The 21,714-nt window shown below is 33.2% G+C and overlaps 1 protein-coding gene across 1 annotated transcript; it reads left to right on the top strand.

The window, feature by feature from the left end:
* The first annotated feature begins 353 nt into the window (after positions 1-353).
* LOC139850088 (SNF2 domain-containing protein CLASSY 3-like) lies at positions 354-827 on the top strand. Its single transcript, XM_071839682.1, has one exon. The coding sequence runs from the start codon at positions 354-356 to the stop codon at positions 825-827; it is 474 nt and encodes a 157-aa protein (XP_071695783.1).
* The last annotated feature ends 20,887 nt before the right edge of the window (positions 828-21,714 follow it).

Consider the following 21,714-nt stretch of genomic DNA (forward strand, 5'->3'; position numbering starts at 1 on the left):
GGATGCTTTGGTTGTTTTAAACCCTACCGAAACACAAAAAACATTTCTTGGAAAGATTCGGGGATCAAAACAGTCATTTGAAAACAATCATTTGATGTCGTTAGTGTCTGTTCATCCTTCACTGCTTCTTCCACATCTTGATCATGGTAATAAGTATGGAAAAACGCTTGATACGTTTAAAAACGATCCTCGTTGTGGGGTCAAGACTGAATTCTTGATGGAACTTATTAAGCTTTGTGAAGCTTTAAACGACAAGGTTTTAGTTTTCAGTCAGTACATTAAAGCCACTGGAATTTATTAAGGAGCTATTAAAAACTAACTTTGATTGGATTGAAGGTAGAGAAATATTGTACATGGATGGACAACAAGATGAGAAGCATCGACAAACGTCGATTAGTATGTTAAACGGTCCTAAAAGTGAAGTTAAAGTTCTTCTTGCATCACTTAAGGCTTGTTCTGAAGGGATCAATTTGGTGGGTGCGAATCGAGTTGTGTTGCTCGATGTTCATTGGAACCCATCTGCCGAAAGACAGGCGATAAGCAGGGCGTATAGGCTCGGTCAGGAAAAAATTGTGTATGTTTATCATCTTGTTACTGGATTAATGGAAGGTGAGAAGTATATTAGGCAGGTTGAGAAGACACTACTGTCTGAATTGGTGTTTTGTTCTAACAATAAAGACGGTTCGAGTTGTAAAATTTCGACGAGTGAATCGGGTGATAGGATTTTAGAAGCAATGGTGCAACATGAGAGGCTTCAACATATGTTTGAGAAGGTGATTTACCAACCAAAAGAAGCTGATTTGGTTAACACTTTCGGGTCGATATAGTTTATGAACTGCCTAGGTACAATGCTCTACACTTATATGCTTGTTTATTTATTTATTGTTTTTATTTCTGCTTTCAAAACCATACAGTTTATATATTATTGCTGTAGAGATAACTGGTCATATAACATGGAGTTAATTCGAGTTTTTATGTAGTTGTGCATACAGAATTCTGAAGGAGACATGATGTTGGAACTTAGGAGGATGATTGTGATTCAGAACCAGGGGAGAGATACACGTGCGATCTTACTATCTTAGTTGGTCATTTTAACTTGTTAATTAACAGATAGCTTACTGAACCTTTAATAGTTTATGGTGAGGTATATGTATTCTGATAAATCATTGTTTGATCTATTATGATGCTTAAAAATTGAAACAGAATTAACTATCACTCTGAAATTGGGGAGAGAAGCATAGGTTAAGAAATTGGGTTCGTTTTGAGTTTTGACTCTTGCTCATTTGTTGAGTAAATCTAGAAAAGGTTACGATTTGATTTTTCTAGTCATTGTTAATTATCAAATCTCTTTAAGATTAAATTGTAGTAATGCGTGGTCATCTTGTGATTATACCGGACATTCAACACACGACGTAATGAGTGTATTCTATAACCTGTTTTAGATATTAAGCTTTAATGCTTCTAAGATTAAACAATGTTTATCAATTATGGTCTTTAAGATTCTGGAACATAAGCTAAAGGGTTTAAAAGATTACATAACCTGTTTAATACATCTTAATTAAAGGTATTACTTAATGGCAGCTCCCGAATATTAGGAAGAAAGAAAAGAAAAGAAGAGATTTAAAATATCTTTATCGTTATGTCATTGAGTTTTAAGATAAGAGAGGAATTATTAAATGTATTCTTGTTCTTGAACTGGATATAAAAAGAGAGTAGTATGACATTTAAAAAAAAAAAAAAAATACCAGAAAAGAAAAGAAACTGCTAATTGTTGTGAGAAATCATTTCTAAAAGTCAAATTTTTGGCTGCACAATTTTATAAGCCATTAAATGTACAGTTCATATTTGTAGTATAAATATGTGGGTAATGATGATGTAGTTTTTACACCATTTCTTAATACATATACTTCTTACATATACATTTACTCCATTGGTATACTTGTTTTAATCAAGTAGTCTATAGTCAAGAACCAGACAACTAAAGGTAGTTATAAAACTCCTAAATTATAACACGTTATCAGCACGAAGTGCTCCGTATAATCAAGGTTTATCTAAGCAAGCACACGTCACTAATCTAGGTAAGAAATTGTCTAACTTTTATTAACTTCACTAACATTTATATTTATGTTATTTAAGTTATATATGGTCGGTTATACCGCCTGAATTATATTTCTGTAATCTAACTTTTATTAACTTCACTAACATTTATATTTATGTTATTTAAGTTATATATGGTCGGTTATACCGCCTGAATTATATTTCTGTAATCTAACTTTTATTAACTTTTTTTTCAAAAAAAGGCGAAAAGCATTGAATTAATTGGAACGTTCTTCATCAAAACGATGAAGAAAAGGAAGTTACAAAGACGGAGTAAACACTCGGTCTAACCAAAAGCATACAAATGAAAGAAAAGTTAAAAACAAAGTAACGACGGGTTGTTTTCCCAAACGTAGAATTGTGACCCGTTGCAAAGCTTTAAATTTGAAGCCCAAAGGAAGGTCTTGAGTTTGATGTTGCGAACCAAAACCGAACGACACATAAATTTCCGATTGAAAATAAAGTCGTTTCTAGCCAACCACATTGCCCAAAAAGTTGCGGGACCTATTAACTTCCAAAACTTGGACGCTTTAATACCCATCCCGTGGAACCAATCTAAAGAGAAATCTTCTATAGAACCAGGAATTACCCAAACCAACTTCCACCATGAAAAGAGATCCGACCAAACCTTGAACGTCCACTTACAATGCAACAAAAAATGATTGACCGTTTCGACTTCCTCCAAACACCAAACACACAAATTGGAATGAGACGAAGGCAAAATATGTCTCTTAATAAGAACATCATACACGGGTATACTATGTCGAATAGCAAGCCAATGGAATAACATAACCTTAGACGGAACATTGTTACCCCAAACGACTTTTGACCACGTTGGGGGATTAACCGAATTCGAGTAAGCAAGCATTCTAACTGCATCTGAAACAGAGTAAACCCCATCCGGAGCAGCCGACCACAATAAATTGTCTTCCCTCATTAAGTTCAATTGTACAGGAGCTAATAAAAGGGCCATTTCATTTGCTTTTAATGAATTGAAAAGAGACAATGGGCGTGTAAAGCCCAATTCACCCTCACAAAACTTCAGTACATGAGGAGAAAAGGCAGAAAAACATTGGCTAACCTTGATTAGAGGAAAACGGCTTGATTCGAATAAGGAAGGAAATGTGTCTTTTAACAAACCATCAATTAACCAAACATCATGCCAAAATAAGATTTTATCACCATTTCCTACCTTCCATTTCCATACATTAGGACCAACAATTGGATGAAGAGACGGATCGTGTTGCAATTGATTCAAATCTCTCCAAATATGAGAGATTTGAGAAACAAATAAAGGAGAGTCACTATGCATAAGGTCTCTTCCAAAAGAAGACCCGAAAGAGGACGTCACTATAGATTTCCAAAGACAAGGCTTGTTAGAATTGATTTTTGCCCACCATTTAACAAGCATTGCTAGGTTTTTAAAACGAAGGGGAGTGACACCTAGCCCTCCCAAATCTTTGGGAAGACACACCATATCCCATTTAACTAAACACGTCTTCTTTTTAAGACAATCCCCCCCTAAAGAAAATTTCTCCGATAACGTTCTAGTTGTTTGATCACCGCCACCGGAGCTTTATAAATCGACATGTAATGAAGAGGGAGATTAGAGAGAACCGCATTCACCATCACCAAACGACCACCAAAAGAAAGGCATCTACCTTTCCACCCGGCAAGCTTCTTTTTGAACTTATTAACAATAGGATCCCACATAGCAATACGATTAGAATTGAAACCGATTGGGATACCTAGGTACACCATAGGGAAAGTCCCCACTTTGCACTCGAAAATAGCCGAAAAAGTAATCATGTCTTCTTTAGAAACATGAATGCCATATAAAGTTGTCTTAATAGCATTCATTTGAAGCCCGGATAATTGGAAAAAAAGACCCATTATAAACTTGATACGGTTTAACTCACGAACATTTGGTTGTGCGAAAATGATCGTGTCATCCGCAAATTGCGAATGATTAATAGACAAATTATTACCAAACTTGCAACCTTCCAAGAAACCATTGGCTAAATCTCTTGAGAGGAGTTTACTCAAGATTTCGGTTATGATGATGAACAAAAAAGGCGACAACGGGTCACCTTGGCGAAGGCCCCGGTGCATTACCCCTTCACGAGAAGGAGAGCCATTTAAGAGAACCGAAAATTGGATGTTCGAAATACACGTAGCAATCCAAGAAATGAACTTTGAACCAAACCCCATCTTATGTAAAACCAAGAATAAGAACTCATGGGAAACACAATCATAAGCTTTCGAAAAATCAATCTTAATCAAGATAATAGGAATCTTTTTACTCTTTGCCAAGTGAACAATTTCATTAACCACCATAACACCATCCGTTAAAAGCCTTGAAGGAACGAAACCGTTTTGATTCTCGCTAATAATAGACGGGATTGCTAGTTTTAGTCTATTAGCAATTGTCTTAGAAAGAATCTTATAAGGAGCATTGATCAAACTAATGGGACGCATTTGATTAATGGTTCTTGCCGAATTTGATTTTGGGATCAACACAATGAAAGACGAATTAAATCCTTTTGGAAAGGAAGGTGAGTCATGGAATTGAGCAAACATCTCCATAACATTAACCTCCAAAAAATGCCACCCTTTCTTAAAAAATTGTAACGTGAAGCCATCCGGGCCGGGTGTTTTATTACCATCGAAACCTTTAATAACCAAACAAACCTCATCAACAGAGAACTGCCCTTCAAGAGCAGAACAAACAGACAACGGTACTTGGGCCAGGCCAAGTGAGGCCCAATCCAAATCAATAACAGCATGCATAGATGGAAGGCTGTCAAACAATTTTTCAAAAAAAGAAACAGCATGTTCTTTAATTAAAGAGGGATCATCAATCCAAGAATCATTGATTTGCATACCTGCAACGTAAGATGACTGTTGACGAATTCGTGCAACAAGATGGAAGAATCTCGAATTTTTATCACCGAGCTTGAGCCAATGGAAACGAGACTGTAACCTCCTTTTCGATTCAATAGTGATGGAAGCTTTCTTCTTGCACAATTTTAAAGCAGTCAATTCTATAATTTCCGATTGAGAGAGATCACGACTTTTGTAAAAAGATTTTAACCTCTTGATTTCTGCTTCAATTAACTTTAGTTTGATGACAACCGTATCTTGATTCGAGGAATTCCAAAGTTTTAAATCTGCTTTTAACAATCTCAACTTTTTGTTGATAACAAACGCCGCCCAACCGTACACACTGTAATCGTTCCATAACTTTTCACAGAACCGAAAAAAACCATGTTTATTGATAAGGCTAAAAAGGAACATATATTTCATAGCATTATCCCTCAAGAAAGACAAGATTTTAGTTGCAATTGTTCTATTTTCAAGTAATATTCGTTTATATTAAATAAGTGCGAAGACAAAAGGCAGATTCGACGAATTGAAGACACAAAGGTCCGAAAAGCTAAAAAGTACAAGATACAATTAAAGTGGTTCAATTTATTGATGAGAAACGTCTAAAAATGACAAGAGTACAAGACGCAAAACACAAAGTACACGATATAAAATAGTACGAAAGACCGTTCGAAAATCCGGAACCGAGGCATGAACCAACTTTCAACGCTCGACGCAACGGAGCTGAAAGTACAAGTCAACTATGCACAAGAATATAATATAATATTTAAATAATTCATAATAAGAATAATATTAAATAATAAAAAGTTGTTAATTGAGCATAGTTCAGGGGTCATAAGTGAAAATTTCAATTTATCATTTGCCTATAAAAGGCCATCTAAATCGATGATTTAGATACACCTTTTTCCAATCTTCTTTCTTTCTTATGTAATTTATATTTATATTTATAATATTAAGTTTAATTTAAGATTAATAATAATTGGGTTATTGTAAGAAATGTTTTACGGGTTTTAAAGTAGGAACTCTGTCCGTGTAACGCTACGCGATTAATAATCACTGTAAGTTATGTTCTTCCTTTTTAAATTAATGTCTCGTAACTAAGTTATTATTATGCTTATTTAAGCCGAAGTAATCGTGATGTTTGACTAAATATTAAGACGGGGTTATTGGATTTTGTACCATAATTAAGGTTTGGGCAAAAGACCGACACTTGTGGAAATTGGACTATTGACTATTAATAGATGGGGGGTATTGTCTAATTGAGTGACAACTCATTGGAGTCTGTCGAACCTATCTTCAAATTAATTATTCTAATAATTAATAATGATTATGGTTGTCCTATTTAGTGACGTTCATATGGAATCTATTATAATCATTTAATTAATTATTCGGGTTGGGTAATTGATTATTCAAACTGATCAAGTGGGTAAATTAATATTCATATCTAATCAAAACAGGGGTAGATTACATACAGTGATAACTGGTGTAATTGTTGACAGAAGTGATAACTGCGTCACAGTTTAAATCCTTAATTAGTTGGAATATTTGAATTCGGGTATAAGGGTAATTTGACGAGGACACTCGCATTTTATATTTATGACCGATGGACTATTATGGATAAAAACCAGATAGGTATCAAATAAACCATGACAAAGGACAATTAACCCGAGTAACAATTAATTAAAATCAAAACGTTAAACATCATGATTACGGAAGTTTAAATAAGCATAATTGTTTTATTGTATTTTTCATCGCACTTTTATTTTCTGTCATTTTATTTTCTGTCATTTTATTTATCGCAATTTATTTTACGCACTTTAATTTTTGTCATTTATTTTTACGCTTAAAATCGACAAACCGGTCATTAAACGGTAAAACCCCCATTTTATAATAATACTACTACTTATTTATATATATATTTTTACAAATAAACTTAATAATATAGCGTTAACTTCACCAGCTCCCTGTGGAACGAACCGGACTTACTAAAAACTACACTACTCTACGATTAGGTACACTGCCTATAAGTGTTGTAGCAAGGTTTAGGTATATCCACTCGATAAATAAATAAATAAAACTTGTGTAATATTTCGTCGCATTTTGTAGTAAAAATTAATACTATTTCGTACACCCCGCTGCACACATCAAGTTTTTGGCGCCGCTGCCGGGGAGCGCTAAAACGCTATATTTTTAATTATAATAATATTGAAATAAAATATAATAATATAATAATATTAAAATAGAATATAATAATATTGAAATAGAATATAATAATATAATAATATTTTAGAATCGATACGTAAAGTTTTAAAAAGTCGTATTTATTAAATACTTCAGGGGTATATTATGTAACTTGTAATTAATAATTTCTATCATGTCGCTTTCATGTGAATAGTAAATTAATTAATTTCTTTTCATTTACTATTCATTAATAGTAAATGAATTAAAAAAAAAGTTTTGAAAAAAAATAATAATTATAAAAAAATTATTAATTTGTAAAAAAAAAATCATTTTTTTTAAAAAAAAAAGTTGTAAAAAAAAACGTTTTTTTTTAAGAAAAAAAATTCGTTTGCAAAAAAAAAAAAAAAAAAAAAAAAAAATTTGTAAAAAAAAAAATTTCGTTTTTAAAAAAAAAAAAAAAATTTAAAATTTTTTTTTTTAAAAAAATAATAAATAATAATTTTTTTTAAGTTTTATTACCTTTAGATTTTTAGACTATAGTTACAATTTTTAGTATTAAGTTTAGTTTTGCATAGTTATTTTTATTTCTAGAATTTTTAGGTTTGCCGTAAAATCCCTTAAGTGCTTATTCCTTAGACTAAGATTTAGGTGCTTTAGAATTTTGCGACGCCGTTTTTCGCGCTACTTTCTTATTTTTATTTTTCGACGCCTATTTTTCGACCTTTTATTTTTCGACCTTTTTCGACGCGCAATCTTTTTCTTTCTTATTTCTCGCCATTCTAGTTTTTAGGACTTAGAATTTTTTCTACTTCTTCTCTAAATTTCTTAAAATTACGAAAATTTATTTTAAGTGGTTAAGTTGATAGACATCAAAATTTTCTGGTTCGTAGTAATAGTTGGATTTGTACGTGGACCGGGTTATTGGAGCCAAACAGTACTCAATTATATTGAGACCAAACGAATCCTGTCCCTCTGCTGCATCTTTTGGCTATTCGAAACGTGGGCAAAATCAGAAAAGTCTATTAATTGGATAACTTATATAATTTTTCTTTCCTTTTAAAAACTAATAGGATATTCAGTGAATGCACCGAGTAAAACGTTCACCACCTTTCATACGTTCACCACCTATAACTCGATCAAGACATCTAGCTAATATTGTCGCCGTTGATTTTTCTTTAGAATCATCATCTAGTTGACCAAGAACTCCAACTCAAATTTCCGATAATCCATCTTTTGAACCCGACCTCACAATTGAGAATCCGGAGAATATTCAGGGACAATTCCAAGATCCAGAACCACTAATCATTCCTCCTGAACCACAAACCATTAAATCAGAATCTTCTAGTGATTCGTATTCAACAAATTCAATTATGGAAAATCTGGAACCTCTAAGTATGGAAGACCGAATGAGAGCCACACGCACGGGCCAAGGTCTCGCCATTATTAAGCCAGACATTAATGCGCCAGATTATGAAATCAAAGGACAAATCCTACACATGGTAACTAATCAGTGCCAATATAGTGGTGCACCGAATGAAGATCCTAACGAACACCTTCGTACGTTTAAAAGAATTTGTACACTATTCAAAATCCGAGAAGTGGAAGATGAGCAGATCTATCTCATGTTGTTTCCCTGGACTTTAAAGGGAGAAGCCAAAGATTGGTTAGAATCGTTACCTGAAGGGGCGATTGACACATGGGATGTTTTAGTTGAAAAATTTCTTAAACAATTCTTTCCGGCATCTAAAGCCGTGAGACTTCAAGGAGAAATTGTTACGTTCCCGCAAAAGCCAAATGAAACATTATATGAGGCGTGAACAAGATTCGGAAGGATGTTGAGAGGATGTCCTCAACACGGTTTAGACACTTACCAAATAGTACAAATATTCTACCAAGGTGTCAACGTTGCTACACGAAAAGACATCGACATAACAGCTGGTGGTTCCATTATGAAGAAAACCGCAACTGAAGCTTACAAAATTATTGATAACACAGCCTCCCACTCGCATGAGTGGCACCAAGAAAAAGATATCTTTCGATCATCTAAAGCGGCTAGAGCCGATTCTAGCCATGACTTTGATTCCGTTTCCGCAAAAATAGATGCTTTCGAAAGACGAATGGAAAAGATGAATAAAGATATTCACGCAATACGAATTAGTTGTGAGCAATGCGGTGGACCACACTTATTGAAAGATTGTCACATTGAACTAACGATGGAACAACGAGAGAATGTTTCCTATATGAACCAAAGGCCGGAAAATAATTATCAGAATAATTATCAACCGCCAAAGCTAAACTTTAATCGAAATCAAAACATTCTTTACAATCCAAATGGACCCAACAACAACTCGTACAACCAACAAGGTCCGAATAACCAACCAACTCAAAACAACACTTTCAATCAACAAAGACCTAGCTTGTATAAACCGCCACATCAAACCGAAGAGAAAAAGCCAAATCTAGAAGAAATGATGGCAAAGCTAATGGAATCTCAAACACAATTTATTACGTCTCAAACCCAAACGAACGAGAGGTTTGATCAGTCATTAAGAACTCAACAAGCTTCCATTTTGAATCTAGAAAAACACGTAGGTACTCTTGCTAGCATGATGAGTGAGAGGGAACAAGGAAAGCTACCGAGTGATACTGAAGTAAATCCTCGGAATGAGAATGTTAATATGGTGTCCACGAATTCTGAAAAACCAGCTCCAGAAGTTGGGGAGGTTTTAGATATGAGTAACAATGAAGAAGTTACAACACCACCACCACCCGAGTATGTAAAGCCAGTGGTGGCACCATACAAACCACCCATCCCGTTTCCAAGAAAAGGAGTTGAGTATGAGCAAGTAATAGGTAATAAAGATTGTGATACCTCTGGAAAGAAGAAGAAGAAAAAGAATAAGAAAGTACAAGAAACAAAAGCCGTAGAAGTAAACCCGGTGAATACAGTTCCACCAAAACCTCCACCTAGGGTAGGTGATCCGGGTGAATTTATTGTTCCTTGTCTACTTAGTGATTGTGTCATGTATGATGCACTGGCAGATTTAGGTGCAAGTGTGAGTGTTATGCCTCTTTCCTTATATAAGAGATTAGGTGTAGGTAAGTTAAGTCCAACGGATATGAGTGTTCGACTCCTTGATCAAACCATTAAGCACCCAGTTGGAATTGCTAACAACCTACCCATTCAAGTAGGTAATTTAACCTTTCTAGTCGAATTCATTGTCATTGACATAGAAGAGGACCCAAACATTCCTCTAATTTTAGGTCGACCATTCTTAGTGTCCACCGGGGCGTTATTTGATGTAAGAAATGGTAGAATGACACTTAGTAGTGATGACAAATCGATCACCTTTATGATTCGAAAGTCTAAATCTCCACCAACCAAAACCGTTGAACCAGCAAAAATGATTGGTAAGAACCATGTTGTTTTACCAACTCCAACGGTAGTGCTTAGCAATAATAAAACGCCTAAGTGTGGGGAAAATGAAGTAACACCTAATGATGACCTGATAACAAAGAACCCCGTTGTTGATACGAAATTAAATGACCCCGTTATTAATAGTTCAATGAAGAAACTTATTAAACGGATTCGCGATGCTAGAACCAAGGGGAACTTTAAGTTATGTAACCGGTTAGTATCCAATCTATCACCTAAAGAAAAGGAGAAACTAGTTGAAATTGTGGATATTACACAGGAATCCGACCAATGGTTAAAGAAAAAGTCACGGATATGCAAGTTGATTATGGACCAAGAGAAATTGACGATGAAGTTAATCACAATTTCGACACCACAGCTACCTAAGTGTGGGGAGATTTAAATGTTCTAAAAAGAAAATGCTGTCTAGAGTTAATTGTTCTGTTCTCGTGTAGTTCCGAGAATGGAATCCGATTGGTCTTTTCCGCTAGCAGACACTAAAGAACTAGTTTTCTCCCACCATTCTGAATTTTTATTTTTTAGGTTTTAATTAATATGCCTTTTAAATTTAAGTTTTGTGTGATTTTAAAAACAAAATTTACTTTATTTCATTAAGTTTAAAAAATTGATTTCTAAAATTCGTCGTGAGTTGAAGACTAGGTCGTTGAACCGAAATTACTTTACCCAAGGACGGGGCGATAAATTTTGTTATCATTATTTTTTTAATTTTATTGATCTAAAGTATGCAAAAATATATATATATATATATATATATATATATATATATATATATATATATATATATTATATTTTATAAATTTTTAAACGTGGGATAATATATCAAACTTTAAAAATATGTATATATATGTTTGTATTTTATGTTATGTACAAAACAGGGTAAAACAGCGCACTTTCAAAGAATGTCATTAAGTTCAGCAAAAGCTTCTAATTTTGACGACAAGACGCAAAATATCAAATGTGATATAAAACAACATGTTTGCAAACTCGGTATTTCCAATAACTTTTCTACACTAATCACCCTCATGAATTTATAATTAGAGTCTGATTTCATGCAAATGAGGGCATTGCATGATCTTAAGTGTGGGGAAGGGTTATAAATTCTCTCGGGTTTACACTTGGTTTATTTGCCAAATTTTGCGAAAATTTGAAAAATTTTCAATTAAATGAAATCAAAATCATGTTTATATATATTTATGAACGATGAAAACTAGGTGTTAATACCGAAATTATTGTTACCTCAAAAAGGACATAAATTGAGAAACAACCCAAAACGCTTGAATTCATTTAAAATGGAATAAAGGAGAATAAAAAGGCAAAGAAAGAAACTAAGTGTGGGGAGAATATACCAAGTTATTCAATTAAAAACTATCTATCACATGTTTGTGTAAAGTTTATTGCAGGTGCTTTTGTTTTGGACTAAATTAACTGTTTTACCCGATTTATTGTAATACTTTTGAAAGAAGAGATGGATCTACACGATGAATCAATTCCATCATTAAAAGGAAGTAAAGTCTTCCGAAAAAGACACGCGCTTCTTGATTTAGGTCAAGAAGTTGTCGTCCAGACCAGCTGTAGGTTGACGAAAAATCTAGAAAAGTCATCTCTAAAATCAGCAGGAAATCCACGGACCTCAGCATCAAACAGGGTCGCCAGGTGGTCAGATTTATCCTAACCATGAGAAGGATTTATCTCGTACAATGGGGAGGCACCGTGAAAATTAGCTTGATAAGACTAATGAATCAGATCCCCAGAAAGGATAATCTCCTTAAAGATTAAAAATCAGCATTTAAGCCTGATATTACTCAATCCTTGATATTGACCTTAAAGATTGAGAATTCAAACTCATGGAATTCAATGATATCTAAACTCGAGCTTGAACGAGAAAATATTTTGATCAAAAATACAAACCGATTTGTTTTCTGAAAACCCATTTTCAATGCGTTCATCACCATTGAACGTAAAATCCTAGGAATTCACCTGGAATTCATTAGGTCACCTGAACCAAATCGGGTGTCAACCGTAAGAACGGTGGTTGCATAGCATGGTCGGAGACAGGACCTTGTGCCAGACCAAAAAATCATAGGATGATCTTTACTATTGCTCCTACCAAGGATAGTACTAGCATCCGACACGTCAAAAGACCATAATCATCTGCATGTCATGGGACATTGCCTTAACAGTTTCTTGTTCATCGCTTTCCTTTACAACCGGACGGTAGTTTACCGAAAGGTAATATATGGAACAAGTAAACTGGATGTGTGCTTTCCGATACAGGGATAGCAGTGGATTACACGAACCTAAAAGTTTTTAGCCAAAATATTGATCCACAAATATATTTTGCAACAACGAATGGTGGGTCAAATCAGAAAACTTATCTAGGGTAAAATCTAGATTGAATTTTCAAAAGATCAAATGTTTTCATAAAGATCCAATTTCCTTAAGGATCTACATTTTTATAGTCATGTGGGACTGTAAACCGCCTTTCAAATGTGCACTTTGCTTTGGAAACCGAAAGTAAATCGGCTATTTGATTGCAAGTGTCGTTGACCTAAACCCAAGGCAATTATGGATGACACACCCACCTTTAACCATGGTTCTATCGTTACTATCATTGTTCATATCGCCATATCAAAATCACTGATGTATAAAGTGTGAAGAATAAAGAAGTGATTCGTGTGATGTATTTTATTTCAAGACTGTATTGCTTGAGGACAAGCAACACTCAAGTGTGGGGATATTGATAAGGCTAAAAAGGAACATATATTTCATAGCATTATCCCTCAAGAAAGACAAGATTTTAGTTGCAATTGTTCTATTTTCAAGTAATATTCGTTTATATTAAATAAGTGCGAAGACAAAAGGCAGATTCGACGAATTGAAGACACAAAGGTCCGAAAAGCTAAAAAGTACAAGATACAATTAAAGTGGTTCAATTTATTGATGAGAAACGTCTAAAAATGACAAGAGTACAAGACGCAAAACACAAAGTACACGATATAAAATAGTACGAAAGAGCGTTCGAAAATCCGGAACCGAGGCATGAACCAACTTTCAACGCTCGACGCAACGGAGCTGAAAGTACAAGTCAACTATGCACAAGAATATAATATAATATTTAAATAATTCATAATAAGAATAATATTAAATAATAAAAAGTTGTTAATTGAGCATAGTTCAGGGGTCATAAGTGAAAATTTCAATTTATCATTTGCCTATAAAAGGCCATCTAAATCGATGATTTAGATACACCTTTTTCCAATCTTCTTTCTTTCTTATGTAATTTATATTTATATTTATAATATTAAGTTTAATTTAAGATTAATAATAATTGGGTTATTGTAAGAAATGTTTTACGGGTTTTAAAGTAGGAACTCTGTCCGTGTAACGCTACGCGATTAATAATCACTGTAAGTTATGTTCTTCCTTTTTAAATTAATGTCTCGTAACTAAGTTATTATTATGCTTATTTAAGCCGAAGTAATCGTGATGTTTGACTAAATATTAAGACGGGGTTATTGGATTTTGTACCATAATTAAGGTTTGGGCAAAAGACCGACACTTGTGGAAATTGGACTATTGACTATTAATAGATGGGGGGTATTGTCTAATTGAGTGACAACTCATTGGAGTCTGTCGAACCTATCTTCAAATTAATTATCCTAATAATTAATAATGATTATGGTTGTCCTATTTAGTGACGTTCATATGGAATCTATTATAATCATTTAATTAATTATTCGGGTTGGGTAATTGATTATTCAAACTGATCAAGTGGGTAAATTAATATTCATATCTAATCAAAACAGGGGTAGATTACATACAGTGATAACTGGTGTAATTGTTGACAGAAGTGATAACTGCGTCACAGTTTAAATCCTTAATTAGTTGGAATATTTGAATTCGGGTATAAGGGTAATTTGACGAGGACACTCGCACTTTATATTTATGACCGATGGACTATTATGGATAAAAACCAGATAGGTATCAAATAAACCATGACAAAAGACAATTAACCCGAGTAACAATTAATTAAAATCAAAACGTTAAACATCATGATTACGGAAGTTTAAATAAGCATAATTGTTTTATTGTATTTTTCATCGCACTTTTATTTTCTGTCATTTTATTTTCTGTCATTTTATTTATCGCAATTTATTTTACGCACTTTAATTTTTGTCATTTATTTTTACGCTTAAAATCGACAAACCGGTCATTAAACGGTAAAACCCCCATTTTATAATAATACTACTACTTATTTATATATATATTTTTACAAATAAACTTAATAATATAGCGTTAACTTCACCAGCTCCCTGTGGAACGAACCGGACTTACTAAAAACTACACTACTCTACGATTAGGTACACTGCCTATAAGTGTTGTAGCAAGGTTTAGGTATATCCACTCGATAAATAAATAAATAAAACTTGTGTAATATTTCGTCGCATTTTGTAGTAAAAATTAATACTATTTCGTACACCCCGCTGCACACATCATTTATCACACCACCTGTTGTTAAAGCGAAAGGGTCTCGGGCCCCAATAAGCCAACTTTTTAGCCCAAATTAAAGGTTTATGATCAGAACGGTCACGATGATCGGATTGAAGGATTGCATCGGGCCACAACATTGCCCACTTGTAATTAACAAAAACTCTATCAATACGAGAGAACTTTCCAAACGGTTATTAACTTCACTAACATTTATATTTATGTTATTTAAGTTATATATGGTCGGTTATATCGCCTGAATTATATTTCTGTAATCTAACTTTTATTAACTTCACTAACATTTATATTTATGTTATTTAAGTTATATATGGTCGTTATACCGCCTGAATTATATTTCTGTAATCTAACTTTTATTAACTTCACTAACATTTATATTTATGTTATTTAAGTTATATATGGTCGGTTATACCGCCTGAATTATATTTTCTGTAATCTAACTCTTATTAACTTCACTAACATTTATATTTATGTTATCTAACATTTATGATTACTTATGCAATTAATCATTATTTATTTCATGCATACTAATGTTTATTCTTAAATTTATTATTTATGCATAATATGTTTATTCTCTTAATCTTCGTATTTATACTAAATGTATTTATACTAAATGTATTTTATAGTAATCATATTTATACTAATAAAATTCTTTTATTAAAATTATTTTAATACAACGGCAACATAACGATCGTTAACATTAATTAACGACGTTACAACAGTCATATATACATAATGGTTGTTAACGTCGATTGACGACGTTACAACGACTATATTTTTCAAATATAAATTAAACATCCCCGTTTTCACATTTTCACAAATCAATCTTCATTTTCTCAAATTACTACTCTCCAAATTTTTTTTATTAAAAGATGATTAACTCAAGGATAATTTTTCCTACTGTATTGGTCATAATAGCTATCATCCTTGTTGCTTGTACACCACTAGATGAATCTATATTTTATCCTTCCCTTATGGTTTTATTATTTGTAATCATACCATTATTCCTTTGTTTGCTACTTATGAATCTAAACTAATTCTAATTTCATGTTGTTATTTGTCTATGAAAAAAAAATTGATTATGATTATGATTATGATTTATGTTGTTCATCTTTCTGAAAATAGAAAATGTCAAACTTATCAAAGCTTGAGTTTGATGCCTTAGACGTATCGGGAACAAACTATACATCATGGGTTATGGACGTAGAAATAAATCTTGGATCATTGAGTATTCTAGAAACTTTAAAAGAAAACAATACTTGTTCCGATCAAGATAAATTAAAATCAATTGCTTTTATTCGCAAACATATTGATACCACCTTAAAACATATGTTTCTCACTATCAAAGATCCACATGTTTTATGGGAAAGTATCAAGAGTAGATTCGATAATCAAAAGGAAATATTACTCCCAGCTGCGAGGGAAGAATGGAGAAATCTAAGGTTCCAAGATTTCAAAAAGGTAAGTGAATACAGCTCGGCCATGTTCAAGATCCGTTCAAAGCTTCAATTCTGTGGTCAAGAAATAAGTGATGCTGAAATGATGGAGAAAACTTTCTCCACAATGCATTCTGCAAACATAACTGTGCAAAAAAAATTAAGATTGCAGAATTATAAAACTTTTTTCAAACTTCAAACTTATCTCTTAGTTGCAGAATTTAATAAAGAATTACTGATGAAAAATCAAGAATCTCGTCCTACCGGTGCGCTAGCATTTCCTGAAGCTAATGCTATTAACAATAATAATAATAAAAGAAGAAATGCACATGGACGAGGGCGTGGACAAGGTCGTGGCCATATTGGCCAAAACCATCATCATGGAAATTACCATAACAATAATAAAAATCATAACTATGTTCGAAATCACCCTTATGGTAATGGCCGTGGTGGTGGTCGTGGTCGTGGTGGTCGTGGTCGTGGACAAAGAAATAATAATCCACAAAATTATAAAATCCAAACACCATATAATCCCACAAATCACAATGTTGAAGAAGGCTCTTCAAAGAATGTTGAAGATTCTTGTTACCGATGTGGTAAAATTGGCCACTGGTCTAAAAACTGCCGAACAAATCAGCATTCTGTTAATCGGTATCAAGAATCCCTAAAGGGAAAATGTGACGATCGCTCCAAATCCATATGGACAATACGTCATTCATTGATTTCATTGCGAGGTATTTGACCTCTATATGATACATTTTGTAAACATTGCATTCTTTTGAAAAGGCACACCATAAATAAATATTTAAATCAAAGGTTTTCGACATCTGATGATTTCTACATATAGACAATCACCATAAATAATAGTTTACAATAGTACTTACGTTGAAAATGCAGTCAAAATAAGATACATGGTGATAATTTGGTGAATGCAACGTTTCCTTAAAAAGTATGTCATGTAAGACTCCATGCACATAGCTTGTCTAACATATAAGCAACAGCGGAAGACTTCTAGGAAACCTGAGAATAAACATGCTAACAAGTGTCAACACAAAGGTTGGTGAGTTCATAGTTTTAATGTTTCGCATAATCTGTGTATAAGGGTGGATCACAAGATTTCAGTTGTTTCATCCAGAAACGTTTATCAAAATATTCTACAAGATTGAGCACCCTGGTAACTAAACTTAACGTATATATAATTTGTACCCTTTGTATAATCATCTTAATAGTACACACAAACCAACGTATGCGCTTTTCAAATAGCATACGTCCGTTAAAAGGCTAGCGCTCTAGCTCGGATGGGGATATCAAGCCCTATGGATCCATATATAACTACTCGCGCCCACCAGTTCTTATAACCGGCAGTTACTAGTTACCAAAGCTAAGGGATTTTCGGTTCAAACTCGGTGTAGAATTTAGTATGTACTTGTATCCATTGCGTTTAAAATAAAGTGCATGTATTCTCAGCCCAAAAATATAGATTGCAAAAGCAATTAAAAAGGGAGCAAATGAAACTCACCTTAGCAGCACATAAAGTTGTTCACCAAAACGTGACCGAAACTCGGAATATCAAATAACCGTAGATCCCAAGCTAGAGAACATATGTTGGTCAATAAATGTCTATCAAGCTAGGTCAGATCATAGTGTATAACAATCCTAATGCTCGAGATCGACATACAAAAGTTATCCAAAGTCGTTTCAAAAAGTCAATTTTGACAATAGTTCAACAAAACGAGACATACCTTATATAAGGATTCATTTACTCGGTTGGTAATATTCAAAAATCCAATTTATCAATCTCGTAAACAAGTTGTTTAAATCTTAATTGTAGATTCAAAAGCAATTTCAATTAACGTTAATCATAATTCAGTTGATCATATCTTTTAATCCGTTCATCGAAATTATTCGATATCTAAATAAAAAGTTATTGATTTTTCGCCAGCTTTCCAAAAACATGTATATCATATACCTTTTACCAGTAATATATGTATTTACTTCGTGATTCATCATAACTGTTTAACAATAAAATTTAGCATACAAGCATGCATAAATATATATACTCGAGCACTAGACATGGATACACAATTAATGTATAAAAGATAAAATATGAGTGCTTACGTATCAATATTGAGATTCAATATTGTAGGAAAGTACGTAGACGCAACAGAGATGATAAACACTAGATTTGATTCACAAATATACCCTCGAACATTACCCATAACCTCCATAACAATAACCCATAATTTTCTTAGCTCTATCCCGCTCAAAAACCCATTTTGAAGGTGACACGCTCATAACCTCGTCGTAGTATTTTAGGTATATATACTACTAATAATAATATTATAATAAGATTAATAATAATAATATTAATCTTAATAATAATAATAATAATAATAATAATAATAATAATATAAAAAAAATATAATAATACAGAGGAATGAATCGAGCTTTTATAGTATGTGGCCTGCTATAGTACCTCATGCGATCGCATGAGTTTTCAGTGTTTTTGCCATGCGATCGCATGGCCGCCTTATCCTGTTTTTGTTTGCTAGTTCATCGACATCAAATAGTTTTACTGTAGCAAATAGTGTCTACTGTAGCAAATAGTGTTTACTGTAGCAAATCAATGTAGCAAAGTCGTTTTCACTGTAGCACTGTAGCAAAATACGGTTTCACTGTAGCAAATAGTGTTTTAATGTAGCAAATAGTGTTTTACGGTAGGAAAGTCATTTTACTGTAGCAAATAGTATTTTACGGTAGGAAAGTCGTTTTTACTTGTACATATATATATATATATATACATACATATAATTGTTCATGAATCGTCGAGAGCAGTCAAATGTAATTTAATACATGAAACAGTTCTAAAATTTTAAGATTCAACTTCATAGACTTTGCTTATCGTGTCGGAAACATTAAATCATTTAAAGATAAAGTTTAAATTTGGTCAGAAATTTCCGGGTCATCACAGAAAACGAAAAGAAGCAAATCTTGTGGATGATCTTGATACAAAAATCATTGAGCCAACTTGTGACTATTTTAATGAATAAATTTCTAATATCTATATATATAGATATCCTATTATATGTTCTCGTTAAATAAATGGTTGTAGATTTTTTAATCTACATCATATCTAGTTTACTACAAATTTCCTTATCATGTGCTATCATTTGTAACATGTTTTGAATGTAATATATTGATGAATTATGTATTCATTATTTGTTTCTCATATTTTTTTTTTTGAAGTTCATGATGTATACTGGTGGAATAAAAGATCAGTTAAATGGTGGAGATATTTGTATTGCAGACAGTGGTGCCACTCACACCATACTCAAATCTAAAAAATATTTCACAGACTTGAAAGCAACGGAAGGAACTATACATACTATATCAGGTCCTGTGGACTTAATAAAAGGAATGGGAAAGGCAAAATTCATGTTACCAAATGGTACGAATTTTCTGATAAATAATGCCTTATTTTCTCCAATGTCAAAGAGAAATTTATTAAGTTTCTCTGACATATACCAAAATGGATATGATTATCAGTCAGTGACAACAGAAAATGAAAAATATTTAAGTATCACTGATAAGAATCGTGTAATTGAAAAACTACCAAGACTTTATTCTGGTTTACATTATACACATATAAATGTACCTGAAGTAAATGTGGTAGTTAAAGAAAAATCATGTGATCCTGTAATGATCAGTTTGTGGCATGAGAGATTAGGCCACCCAGGATCAACAATGATGAAAAGAATAATACAAAATACACATGGACATCCATTGGCAGATCAAAAGATCCCTCATGATGCACTTATCCCATGTACATCATGCTCAATTGGAAAGTTGATAATAAGACCATCACCTCTTAAGGTTGAAAAAGAATCACCAATGTTTCTTGAAAGAATTCAAGGTGATATATGTGAACCAATTCATCTACCATGTGGACCATTTAGATATTTTATGGTTCTAATAGACGCATCTAGTAGATGGTCTCATGTTTGTCTATTATCAAGTCGAAATATGGCATTTGCAAAATTTCTTGCTCAAATTATTAAATTGAGAGCACATTTCCCTGATTATACTATTAAAAAGGTGAGACTAGATAATGCCGGTGAGTTTACGTCTCAAGCATTTAATAACTTTTGCATGTCTATTGGGATTATTGTTGAACATCCCGTTGCCCATGTGCATACACAAAATGGTTTAACTGAATCATTAATTAAACGATAGCAGCTAATAGCTAGACCATTGATAATGCGAACAAAACTCCCAGTATCTGTATGGGGCCATGCAATTTTGCATGCTGCATCATTAATTCGCATTAGACCAAGCGCAAGTCATACATATTCTCCCTTGCAACTTGCTTTTGGCCATCAGCCAAATATTTCCCACCTTAGAACATTTGGTTGTGCGGTTTATGTCCCTATCGCACCACCACAACGCACTAAAATGGGTCCTCAAAGAAGGATGGGAATATATGTTGGATATGAAACATCTTCAATAATAAGATATATTGAACCCATGACGGGTGATGTTTTTACAGCACGTTTTGCTGATTGTCACTTTAATGAAACATTATTCCCTAGATTAGGGGGAGAAATAAAAAATAAAGAAAATGATGTTTCATGGTGTGAACCTCAATTAATGTATCTTGATCCTCGCACAAAAGAATGCGAGACCGAAGTTCAAAAAATAATGCATATGCAAGAACTTGCGAATAAATTGCCTGATGCATTTACAGATACAAAAAGAGTGACTAAATCATATATACCAGCAGCAAATGCTCCAGATCGAATTGAAATTCCAAAAAATGATGTCATTCTTGAGTCTTTGCCACGCTAGAAACGTGGGAGACCAATTGGTTCCAAAGATAAAAATCCTCGAAAAAGAAAATCAGCTGATAATGAGGTAAAAGAAAGTGTTCAAAAAGAACTACAAATCAATACTCCTTCTGCAGAGGAGATTGATGATGTCAATGCGGAATTTTCAATCAATTATGCACATTCAAAAATATTATGGAACCGAAATGAAATGAAAAATCTTGATGAGATATTTTCATATAATGTTGCATATGACATCATGAATGATGATGATGATCCAGAACCAAAATCTGTCATGGAATGTCAAAATAGACATGATTGGGATCATTGGAAAGGAGCAATACGAGCT

The sequence above is a fragment of the Rutidosis leptorrhynchoides genome, chromosome 5 (assembly GCF_046630445.1).
Source record: "Rutidosis leptorrhynchoides isolate AG116_Rl617_1_P2 chromosome 5, CSIRO_AGI_Rlap_v1, whole genome shotgun sequence".
NCBI classification, from domain to species: Eukaryota; Viridiplantae; Streptophyta; class Magnoliopsida; order Asterales; family Asteraceae; genus Rutidosis; species Rutidosis leptorrhynchoides.